At 38.3% G+C, this 12,230-nt stretch overlaps 1 protein-coding gene across 1 annotated transcript; it reads left to right on the top strand.

The window, feature by feature from the left end:
- Window positions 1–1,989: 1,989 nt before the first annotated feature.
- Window positions 1,990–12,230, top strand: gspt1l (G1 to S phase transition 1, like). The gene is made up of 14 exons (XM_074697149.1): window positions 1,990–2,440; window positions 3,481–3,516; window positions 4,745–4,984; window positions 5,968–6,001; window positions 6,123–6,200; window positions 6,450–6,630; window positions 6,814–6,968; window positions 7,089–7,229; window positions 7,341–7,434; window positions 7,559–7,639; window positions 8,779–8,952; window positions 10,499–10,588; window positions 10,704–10,872; window positions 11,606–12,230. Exons 1-14 carry the CDS (start codon window positions 2,248–2,250, stop codon window positions 11,656–11,658), a joined length of 1,719 nt encoding a protein of 572 aa, XP_074553250.1. The 5' UTR covers window positions 1,990–2,247; the 3' UTR covers window positions 11,659–12,230.

Here is a 12,230-nt window from a genome sequence, read left to right as displayed (position 1 = left end):
CTGACGCGCGACGTGCGTTCCACGCTGGCAGAGCCGACGTCACGATCCGTAAATGCTGAGTGTCATTTACGCCGACGTTTGCGCCTATCCAGACTGCAATGGATAGGTAACAGTTGGTCTTTTGAAACAGTTTTTTCGGACATAAAATAAAGCTATGAATATGAGATACATTTAAAAAACAAATCTATTATTCTTCGATGTAAAAAAAAAAATAATTAAGACATCCGTTTTATATTGACCCCTTTATAATGACAACAATCATTTTGAAATCGCTCTGGGAGAAGGATTAATGCACGTAAAATAAAAAGCTGTTAAAAAAATAATAATCTCCGTGTCTTTCAGTAGTCATTCCCACATTAAACTGAAGCTTAGGGTGTTGGATTGGAATGTGTACCCATTTCATTTTCCAACTGGTATCAAAGAGGTAATTAACTATCAAAGACACTCTTGTTACAACCAATCCCACCATGGGGATGGTTTAACCTTTAATAAAAAGAAGGAAGTCAGAACTGAATTTGAAAATGTGATTGCATTGGCAAGTTGACAAATACATAACATGCATCTTAACACTAAATGAAAAAGCAACATGAACAGGAAACACATTTTAGGCCAGCCCACTACATGTGACAACAAACCCCAAAGAGAATGTGACAGCCAACCCCTCCTGGAATATCTGGTAGCATCAAAGCTGCATAACAACTAGTTAGCTCGCTAATGATAATCTAAGCTATAGCCTTTCCTTTACACTTTTTAAGAATTTTTTAATAAACATATTGTGTGAAAACCTAAAAAAATGATTAAAATATTTAAAATTTTACACTAAAAAAAACACAAAAAGTCCTCTCACCCCAAGTTCAGCTGTCTTACTAAAGAGCAGAGTATAAGGATGAGCTCTGATCCCAATTCCATAATTTTCTATACAACAATCTGAGAGACAGCACCTCCCGGTGGCGAGATAAAATGAGTGTGACAACCAACCCTATTCTCCCCTAGGCACAATAGAATGAGCATAGAATGTGTATGTGTGTATTTATTATACCAACTGTGTTATGATGGTCTGGCTCTGTGCATTTTCAACATTCAAGTGATGTTTAAAGTTTACTTAAGGGTTGGGTGGTGTACTGTGTTATATATCTGAGCGGGAAATATTTTTGGTGCCATTTCCTTTGCTACTTACTCTCTTCATTCTTTTAATTTTGTTGTGACCTGGAAATGATGTGTTGTAAAATTTTAATTCCAGTTGGAGTTGTACTTTTGCCATTGTTTTATAAAACCTACACATTCAGGATTCTATCAGACAAACATTTACAAAATTGAAATGATTAAAATAGATAAATAAATAAATAAAATAAAAGCAAAGATGTGTTCCAGTCGTTTCAAAAGCGTTTGAGTTTCTTAGACATTGTTATTCCTAGGGTATAGACAGAAGACAAAACACTAATCAATACGATTTCTTTTTGTAGCCTTTCTTTATTACACTTTAAATGTTGCACAAACTTCTTCTGGAGAGGGGTGGTTGCAATACTTTCCGGGTTAAAAAAGAAAGACGGTGATAATCAATGCACGGCTCTGTTTAAATTGCTTTTCATGTCATGAACTCGCAACGAATGTTCTTACATTTTTCTCGCTGTTGTTTTTATTAAAACTGAAAATTACGATTTAGACTTTAAACATTTCACAGTATTGCTGAGACTGGATGTAAGACACACAACATTGTTTATTCAATTCTTTAAACCCTCCAGTCAGAAGTGAATTGTTTTTGGTATTATATATATATATATTTTTTTTTCAAATTCAATCTGATACAGATAATTCTCCGTAATTTCCCATAATACAAGTATCGAATCTGCGGATCCAGAAAAGTTTAAGACATAATTGACGTAAACTATTTAAATTTATGGGGATTGTAGTTTTTCTGCCCTTGAGCGTGCGGTAAGTCATTCGTTTTTGGTTTTGAGTATGACTTCATATCCCAGAGTTCATCACGGGTGATTCGTCAACTGATGGGACGCATCAACTCACGCGGACTCTATCTGGGTGTGCTGAGTCGCACACCGCTCTGGCGTCTGACCGACAGAAACCGGCAGTGCTTTTTTTCACCTGAAGCAGAGATAAAACATTTCGCCTCTGTCGGAACTGTCTCTGTCATTTCAGAGGGTGACATCTACGAAGAATTTTGAGGGGGCACTCAGCGTAGACTTAGAACTGCTTAATCTTAATCTCACTAGTAAAAATCTAAGACCCACGATGGACTCAAGAGACACTGCCCCTGATTCCTGGGAACAAGAGGACGATGTGGAGGCCACAATCGACGGGCAACTTGAAACAGCTCTTACAACCTTGAATGTGAATGCCAAACCGTTTGTACCCAATGTAAATGCCGCTGAATTTGTTCCGACTTTCGCCACAATAGCACACCCGGAGAATATTGATTCGTCTGGTAAGTCCACAGTCACGTTAAGAAGGTATGTTAGCTAGCAGTTAGCTAGTAGCTAACAGCAGCAAATGTTCTAAACTTGCTAACCCTCAAGCTGCTCTACAGACACGCGCTCCATGTAGCGCGAGAAGCTAGAAAGTCAAATATTGAATGGTAAATAACAGTTTTTCAGATAACACCACACATACAGAGGAAGTAAATCAATGTACTGTGTCTTTACAGTATGTACATTTGGTTTTACAGAGGTTTAAAAGTTTTTAAACTAATGTCATAACTGCTTAAGGTGTTAACAGCCTGTGTTGTTGGCTACAACTATCTGGTGGTTGCAAGCCAAGAGTAAGATAGCTGGTGTGGTGTTATTAACCTTTGGTTCAGCTCGTTGTTTATTAATACATTTCAGCTTAAGATACACCTACAGCATATTAGGGATCCGAGTCTATAGAGCTTCTGGTATGAAGATGTAATTGAGCATGGCATAGATTAGCTTAACCCATGATGTTGAGGGTAATTGATGAGAAGAAAAAAGCCAAACTCACCACTTATTAGAAATTTCTGGGAACATGAAACTTGTTTTGATTTAGACGATTTCCACTGTTCATTAGAAGTGAAGGAACCAATGTACTGTAGCTTGGTTCCATATGTCTGGGACTGTGTGAAAGTAGACTAGAAATCTGGAATAGGTGTAGTAATATTAAGAAATCGAAAAGTTGAACTCTAGCAGCTCCTAGAATACTTTCAACCAGATTTTTATGATTACAGTTGGTTGTGACCCTTAAACTGTTCAGTATTGCACCCATGAACTATGAAATTGACAGTATTACAAAGTTTGCTAAAGTAACTGTACACACTTGACATGATTGGTCTTTACTCATGGTGGATTCAAAAAACAATAAAAGAAAACAAAAGCTTGTTTTTCAGATCTGTTAGATCTAGTTTGGGATTTTCTGATGAAATTTGACGTGCAGCTTGAGGATCAAGAAAGACTTATATCCAATTCCCCTGAATATGAGTTTTAACCACTTCTTCACTTTCTGTTCCTGTAGAAAAGAGGACCATCATGGAAGTGACAGAATGCAATGGTATGTATCACCTTGCTATTTAATCTTGAGTCTGTATGTGTTGTTGGCCACTTACATGCAGTAAACACTCAGGGAAATAGTCTGACACATGCCAGTACTTAATGACAGGTAATAACAAAGCCATGAGTTACCCAGCCACAATAACATCAGTTGTTTCCCCCTTTCTGTTTTGTTTTAGGAGAGTTAACACTATATTTTATGACTGCGAAAGACACCCTGTGGCACAGCACCGTTTTAAATAGAGTACAGTGTGTTATGTTTTGAAAAGGAAACATTTCAATAATTAATGTTGCTCTTGTTGCATAAAAGTCACATTCAGTGTTTCAGCTATCATTCAAATTAGCGCATAACAAGCCTTGGGCACAGAGAACCAGATATTTTTTAAAGTCAGTTCCTGGATTCTTGGATTTGATTACATACACAGGCATTAAACCTTTTATATAATTTCATTATGTCACGCGCAATGCAGCTTGTCAGAAAAGTTGTGTGAAAATGGTTATGGCAGACTGCTGATACACTGTTAACTAATAAGTTTTAATCAGCATTATTTGGTTGATAATGATACTGACCCAGGAAGGATGGAAGCAGATCTGTAACAGCACTTCATTCAAAACAGAGGTACCAATTCACGTAAAATCAACAGGTACTATGTTTCTGTACCTAAATGCATCAAATGTGACTGTGAGGGAGTGGAAGAGTAGGGGATTTTTCATGCTGGACATGAACACAGAATTACAAGGTTATATATGAAGAATAAATTTGTTAAATTGGAAAAAAAAAATTAAACAAATTGATTATTTTTTTACCACATGAACACACTCAAAAGTACCAGGCATTGGTACCTGGTTGTTTCAGATGTGAAAGGTACCCATCCCCAGCGGCCACGAAAATGCTCCTGATTACGACAGTAACAGTAAACCAATGAAACGACAAAAACTGTAATGTCTCAAAATGTTGTCGTTTCTCTTTGACCTAAACACCCAAGTCCGTATCAACGGCGAAAAGATCATAAGCTGAATCATTTATGAAGTGGGGAACCTTTTTGGTTCACTGGCAGATTGTTACTAGATTTGTCGCTAGTCACGTTTTTGGGGGCAAAAAATGCTTTTGTATTGATCTTATTCTGACAAACTTTGATATTTGGAAATGGATAAAACAAATTCAATTAGTAAGTTCGAACTATCGTAAACAAATACAAATTGTATTTGATATTTCTGTGGTTGTGCAGCTCCAATGGAGAACGGTGACAGGGAGATGTGCACAGAGGAGCCATGGGACCAGAAAGACTTGGAGTCAAATCAAGAAGAGCCAGGCGGCGGCGATCGGGGACCACAGGTGCCAGCATTATCGGAGAAAACGGCTCCAGAGATAGAGGAGGAAGAGGAGGTGCCCGTGCCGAAGGTCCAACCAGTACAACCAGATGCCCCCAGAAAAGAACACGTTAATGTTGTGTTTATTGGGCACGTAGGTCAGTGAATATTTCAAACTAATTGTGTTATTTCATGATACCATAGTTTAGTTTCAGTTTCACTACCTGTATGGCACTTAACACTGACTGTTAAACTGGTTATTGAGAATTTTTACTAGCCTGTCAATGACTTTGATTCTTCGTGTACATGCTTTATCATAAGACTGCAGCTTCAAGCAGTGTGCAGATGTGTCGGTTTGACTTCCAACCTTTCACATATCAGGGATGTAAAGTCAATCACTTTCCTTATTACTAACATTTGCAGGGATGTGTGGACAAAGTGCAGAAAAGATGTCATATCACAATCAAATCAAAGTTTTCTTTCTGAGAGTCCTCAATGTCAGCAAGCAATGATGATAACATTTTATTCCCCTTGGTGGTTTTGGTAAAACTATAGTATGGGACATGTATGCACACCCTGCTCATCCCACAAATGCATCATCCTACAAATGTGGCACCATTTAAAAAGGGGAAATAAACAGACTTTCTAACGGTATGCGATTTATTACCAAGAAACATTATTAGAATAGAATAATTTTTTAACAAACACAATTTGCATTCATTTAGTACTTTTAGTACTGCCGCATATACGCTGGATGCAGGAAATGCAACTTCTTCTGCTCTCCATAGACAAGAGTAAGAAAGCTCAACAGCTCAAAAGCCGTTGGACTGAAGGGATGACCTCAAGCAAATTTGCTGCCGTCAGGTGTAATGTGACATTGAGGCCATATCAGGTGAACTAAGTGCAAGAGAGATGCATGGATAAACATAAAACTCACCTACAAGCTTTGCCGCGGAGGTCAAAGCAAGAAATGGGACAGCCTAGTTTAGAAGAATCAATAGACTCAAATGTGGAACCAAAGTGCGCATCAAGAACTTCAGCCAAATCCCCACAATTTTATATGTGAATTCAGACAAATAGACCCAGACTGTGTTGATAGGTTGTGCTGACTTTTGGCCACCTTGTGTCCTTTTTTCTCCAGATGCGGGCAAATCCACTATTGGAGGACAAATTATGTGAGTTGAAGTCGCCTAATTTTGGTTTACCAGCTTTTAGAAGTGGATGTATTAAAACAAATAACCCAGAAATCTGTTTGAAATGTCTTTGATTTCACTTTGAACCTTTTCTCTCAAACAGGTATCTAACAGGCATGGTAGATAAGAGAACATTGGAAAAGTACGAGAGGGAAGCCAAGGAAAAGAACCGAGAAACCTGGTAAGTAATATAAAAAACTGTGTCTTAGCTAAAGGACCATCTTATCTAAATCTGGAACAAAAAAACAACAACGTGATGGCTTAACTCAAGCAGCAAAATGTATTTTTTATGGAAACTTTCTAAGCTAAACTAATGGTACCCATGAGAATTTTAAAGATGAGACATTATTCCAACAAGATTTAGCATCAGTCTCCCTGGATCTTATTAACGGTCAAACTAACAATGGAAAATTCTTTTTCCTTTTCCAAGGTATCTTTCTTGGGCTTTAGATACCAACCAAGAAGAGAGGGACAAAGGAAAGACCGTGGAGGTGGGCAGAGCCTACTTCGAAACTGACAAAAAGCACTTTACCATCCTTGATGCTCCAGGTCACAAAAGCTTTGTGCCCAACATGATCGGAGGTGCATCACAAGCAGACCTGGCTGTTCTGGTGAGTTTTAAAAATAACAAGAGAATTCTGGAAATGTTGTTGAATCAGAAGGTTAAGTGTGGTTTGGGAGTATATTTCTGTGTTAAAAATATTCAGTGTTTTTCTTACTATGATTGTTTAGTTAAGGCAAAAAACAAGCTGTAAACCTTTTATTACTCACTAAATGAATATGTTGGTCCTCAGGTGATCTCTGCAAGAAAAGGTGAATTTGAAACAGGTTTTGAGAAGGGTGGACAAACAAGAGAGCACGCTATGTTGGCCAAAACAGCTGGTGTCAAGCACCTGATAGTTCTGGTGAATAAAATGGACGATCCAACGGTCAACTGGAGTCTGGAGAGGTAAGAAGTATGATGTTTACCTGCAAACAAGTTTATTCCATGAAGTCTGTGAAGTTAATCTAACATATGTATTCACTCTCCCTTGATGCTGACTTAACTACTTTTGTTGAAACCCTCAAGGTATGAAGAGTGTAAGGAGAAATTAGTGCCATTTTTGAAGAAGGTTGGCTTTAACCCAAAAAAAGACATTCACTTCATGCCGTGCTCTGGGCTGACAGGAGCCAACCTGAAAGAACCCACTGACATGTGCTCCTGGTACACGTAAGTCTTAAAAAGTGGCCTCCAACTGTTAGAGGATAGTGTGGAGATAAAAGTGATAGAGCCTGTTAACTGTTTGCTAATAACTACTGTCCATGTTTCCTGTTGTTTCAGAGGTTTACCTTTCATTCCACATTTGGACAGTTTGCCAAACTTCAACAGATCAATCGATGGACCAGTCAGATTGCCTATTGTAGACAAATATAAGGTAGGACACTGGAATGTGTGGGGATCACAAAATTTAGGTTTCAGTTTGATTTTAACAGTTTTTTTTTCAATAGCATACTGTTTTTCTTCATCTTACCTGTGTCACTTTTGTTAATTCTCACCAGGACATGGGCACCGTCATTTTGGGCAAATTGGAGTCAGGCGCCATCAGCAAAGCACAGCAGCTGGTCATGATGCCAAACAGAGTAAGGCCAAACTTTCCTCTGTCCTCAACCAATAAAACTTCTTAAAGGAGATGTGAGGAGTTTGAAAATGATCTTAAAAAAACTCACCTCTCTAAATACATGCGTGGTTGTAATCCACAACTTAAAATATAGGTTATTCCTAAGTGCTATTTCTTAGTTTCCGACTAAGAAATCAGATTTACAGCGCGTCAAAGTCTCTATAATACCACGCCAGCTGATGAATTTTTCTGTGATTCTGTAATCTGTTTCAATTGTGGACACTGGAGCCTAACTGTCAGACAGAAAAAGGACAGAAGAGCAGAAGAAAGCTACACGGGAGATTGATACAGCCCGAGCTAAAGTCTAAAACAGGAGCTCAACTGTTTGTGATAATGTTGACTCCAACCCACAGTCAACAGTTATTCTGCAGTGGTCTGTTCCAACTTGAGAGTCTATCAATAAAATGAAGAGTGAGGTTACGTTAGCTCTGCTTGATAGATGAGCGCTGGTAGGACATAACCAGGATTTACTAAGATTACACTTTATGGACACGTCTCAGAGCACTGGGCTGTGAAAAGGCTAAATATAGTTCGGCTACTAAACTACAGAACAAACCGACAACGTTTGTTTATTGTCACGTTTCAAACAACTTTTCATAAATACCTTACCTCGTCATGTTTCATCCAGTAAAAAGTTGAACAAAAAAAAGTAGAGATAAAAAGATCTGCTCTCCATTAATTTCCAAAACAAACACATGCCTCATGAAGAGTCATTTTTATGATTGTTGTTGTAATAAATGTGAATGCATAAAAATGCCATGAACGATTAACTTCAAACTTACTTGAGATTTTCTGTTTAGACAAAGCTTTTCTGTGCATCACTTGTCATTTAGTCAATTAGATGAAAAACCAACTGTTCATCATGAATAAACACATAAAGTACCAGCATGAAACTCTAAACAAGTGTATCTAAAGAGCGCTTTTCATATTACCAGTGAGAGAATAGCCAGAATATTGTACCATTCTTAAATTTAACCATTTTTTGTCTTTTATTTATTATTTTTTTAATTAAACTTTGTTACGCGTTTTGAGCATATCTTTGACATACCCTCTGCCCCGTCTTATTCTCTGTATCTCTTTCTTTTGTCTCTCCTCATTCAGCATGTTGTGGAAGTGTTGAGCCTCTTGTCAGACGATGTGGAGACTGATGATGCTGGACCAGGTGAAAACCTCAAACTACGACTCAAGGGCATTGAGGAAGAGGAGATTCTGCCTGGCTTTATCCTGTGTAACGCTGAGAATCTCTGCCACTCAGGGCGGACCTTTGATGCCCAGGTTAGGATGACACATTGTTTCTTTCCCAGTATCTAAGAGCAGCAGCTGACGCTATATGTTTTTTATTTAAACCGCATTTTTCTGCACAACTGCAAAGCCAGGGATAAGATTCCCTGCCAGAGTGTTGATGCACGTTTATACTCGCCTAAGGCTATTTTAATTTTCCTTTTTCCACAATGTAAGTAGCAATTCACCTTCTTTAAAAGAAAACTGAGATTTAAGTTAGTTTGACTGATACCGCAAATCACTGGGTCTGTTCACTGACTGGAAAACTCATCCATAGCTGAGTATTTGAATTTTGCATTATTTACCTACACGCAGAATTACAAAGGACTACCCTTTTAAGCAAGGGGTATGTTGTCAAATCAGCGACCACAGATGAAAAAAGATATGAACTAATTAATAAGAGGTTGATTTCTTTTACATGAAGTTGCACAAAATTAAGTCCATACATGGGCTTCAAATACTACCACAAAAAACACTGAATTCACACTCTTATTCCTCCTCTACAAACTGAGACTTTAACCCAGTTCAAAGGATCTTGTAATTCCCCAAACCTGGATTAAATAAAAACGTCCAGCTCTTTGATAAATCATATTTCCATTTAATGCAGGTTAGTGTTAGCTACTTAATTATCAAGGCCGTTCAACAATGCTAATGATGTAGTTTGGTTCCAGCCTTGTACTTCAGTTTAGTTTAGACAACTTTATTTATCCCAATGGGCAATTCTAATTTTGCAGTCCACCTAGGCCACAGGTATAACTTCGAACAGCAAAAAGAGACAACATGAACAGAATATAAATAAAGTAAAAGACAGTACATGACATAGAGCGCATTGATACACAGCAGCCTTCAACAGACCCTTCCCGTAGCCAGGGTCACGCAGATTACATTACAAATCCACAATTAGTGGCAGGTCAAAGAGAACATGGAGATATCCAACTGTGCATTAAAGATCCCTACAGTTACAACAGCGAAAAACAAAAAAGTTTTTCGATATGTCAGTCTAACAGACTGCTGTCAAGGTTAAGCAGCCTGATGGCAGAAGGAATGAAAGACTTGGAGTACCGGTTTGTTCTCCTACTGGGGACGATAAAGCGGTGGCCTGAGGGCATTAAGGTAAACTTTGAATGTAAGCTGTGGTCATGTTGGGAAATAATTCCTCCTATTATTTTGGAGCAGATTTTTTACAACACTGTCCAGGCTGTTTCTGTCTTTGACAGACAAACCATCAAACCAACAAGTAAAAGAAAATTTCACAAGACTTTCAATAAAGGACTTGTAGAAAATACTCAACATTTTATTACAGACATTAAAAGACTTCAACTTCCTCAGTAAGTGGATTCTTTGTTGACACTGACAAGCAATGCTCTCAGTGTTAATGCTGAACTTCAACTGAGAGTCAAACATCTGGTCATTTTAATATCCCATGTGAAACTCTACGCCACCACGAGTCTAAAAACTTCCCTGTGCTTTGCTGGCATCAGGTAAAGTAACAAAACAGTTGTTTTAAAATCTGCCTTATTGTTGTTACTTTTCTTTACAGATCGTCATCATTGAACACAAATCCATCATCTGCCCTGGATACAATGCTGTCCTCCATATTCATACCTGCATTGAAGAAGTGCAAATTACAGTAAGGCTTTAACTCAGTGGATGTATTGTTATGGTCAATTTGTTTTGATTTTATCGATGTTGTTACTAACTTTTTTTTTCCTGACTGGTAATGTTTCTCCGTGCTCTGCGTGCAGGCCTTAATCTGTCTTGTCGACAAGAAGTCAGGAGAGAAAAGTAAGACACGACCACGGTTCGTCAAACAAGACCAGGTGTGCATTGCCCGTTTGCGTACGGCAGGAACCATTTGCCTTGAAACCTTTAAAGACTTTCCTCAGATGGGACGGTTTACCCTACGGGATGAAGGTAAAATCTACACACAAGTCTTATTAGTATATACACTAATCAGCCATATCATTAGGTTCACCTGCAAAATAAAGCTTAGGTCTCTTTTTTTGGTGACAAATAATTGCTGTGGTGTCTGGCACCAAGAAAAAGGCAGCTGGAACTTCAAGTCTATGAAATTGCAAAGTTGAATGAATCATAAATGAATCCTATTTTTTCAGCACATCTCACTGATGCCTCATTGAACCAGGTCATGGGAAATTTGGGGGGGAGTCAACATTTTAAACTTGCCTCCCAAATCATCCATGAATCATGAATTTTTACAGGGGCAGAACACATAGTCCCACTCAATGAGTTGAATGACACATTTGCCTGATTTTAGTTCGACCAAAAGGCTGAGACATCATTTGGCTAAAACTATAGGCCTCAAAACTTTCAGGGTGAGATCACAGATACAGTCTAAGGAAACAACTCATCAGCCACCAGCAGCCCACATGGTGTAAAGAAAAAGTGAATCATCAAACCTGGCTACTACTAGTTCCACATTTTGGCTCAACAGTGCCACTTGCATCCTTATGTTTGCCCATTTATCCTGCTTCCAACATCAACTTGGAGGAAAAAATGCTCACCTGGCAAAATAACAAATTCTACCCACTTATAAATACCTGGATATGCAATAATGATGCACTCGAGTCGTTAACATTCTCAGTGAGGCTAAGATTTAAATGTAATTGGTCTTTTGTTTATGTCTCAGGTAAGACAATTGCCATTGGTAAGGTGCTAAAGCTGGTTGCTGAGCGGGACTGATGTGGACTAAGCAAGAGTCATCGTGGGAAGAAACGGGCAGTGCTCTTGTCATGACCTGACCATATTGTTGTCAGCAGGGATGGTGCATCCTTGCAACACCTCTATTCTGCTTGCCGAGGATCAGCTACAGAAAAAAACCCTCATGTGACACAGAACCTGTTTTTAGGCAAATGACAAAGATGAAGTCCACAAGAGTCAGCTTTCTCATATTGAGAGCTATGCTATGCCATTTTTGGGTTTCCCCTACCCCCAATTCCCTTCTCTGATTTACTTATCATACATTAAATTTTTGTCTCCTGCATTTTTTATTCCTTTCATAAATTACTATTGCTAATTGAAAAAGTTTTATCTCTTAATGGGTATGTGGCAGTTTTTTTTTCTTTACACAGAAGATGATTTTCAGAAGTAACTTGGGAAAAAATGTCTAAGAACTAAGATGGGCGAAACCAGTTGTGTTACTGGGTGTACTTTCATCCCTCTTCTCTTGCTGGTTTCTTAAACGCCATTTTGGCTGTGAGAGTTTTCCAACATTATGAAAGAAAATAAATGTGACATAAAAGAACAATTGGGAA

This window comes from Halichoeres trimaculatus, unplaced genomic scaffold, assembly GCF_033239565.1.
Source record: "Halichoeres trimaculatus isolate MK-OKI-2021-1 unplaced genomic scaffold, fHalTri1.1 fHalTri1_scaffold_20, whole genome shotgun sequence".
In the NCBI taxonomy this organism is placed as follows: domain Eukaryota; kingdom Metazoa; phylum Chordata; class Actinopteri; order Labriformes; family Labridae; genus Halichoeres; species Halichoeres trimaculatus.
The sequence above is the reverse complement of the archived record's forward strand: the minus strand, read 5'-3'. Positions and strand labels throughout refer to the sequence as shown.

Coding starts and splice junctions, on each gene's coding strand:
- gspt1l (XM_074697149.1), top strand. CDS start 2,248: ATGGACTCAAGAGACACTGCCCCTGATTCCTGGGAACAAGAGGACGAT. Junction 2,441..3,480: donor GGAGAATATTGATTCGTCTG/GTAAGTCCACAG, acceptor CTGTTCCTGTAG/AAAAGAGGACCATCATGGAA. Junction 7,435..7,558: donor CTATTGTAGACAAATATAAG/GTAGGACACTGG, acceptor AATTCTCACCAG/GACATGGGCACCGTCATTTT.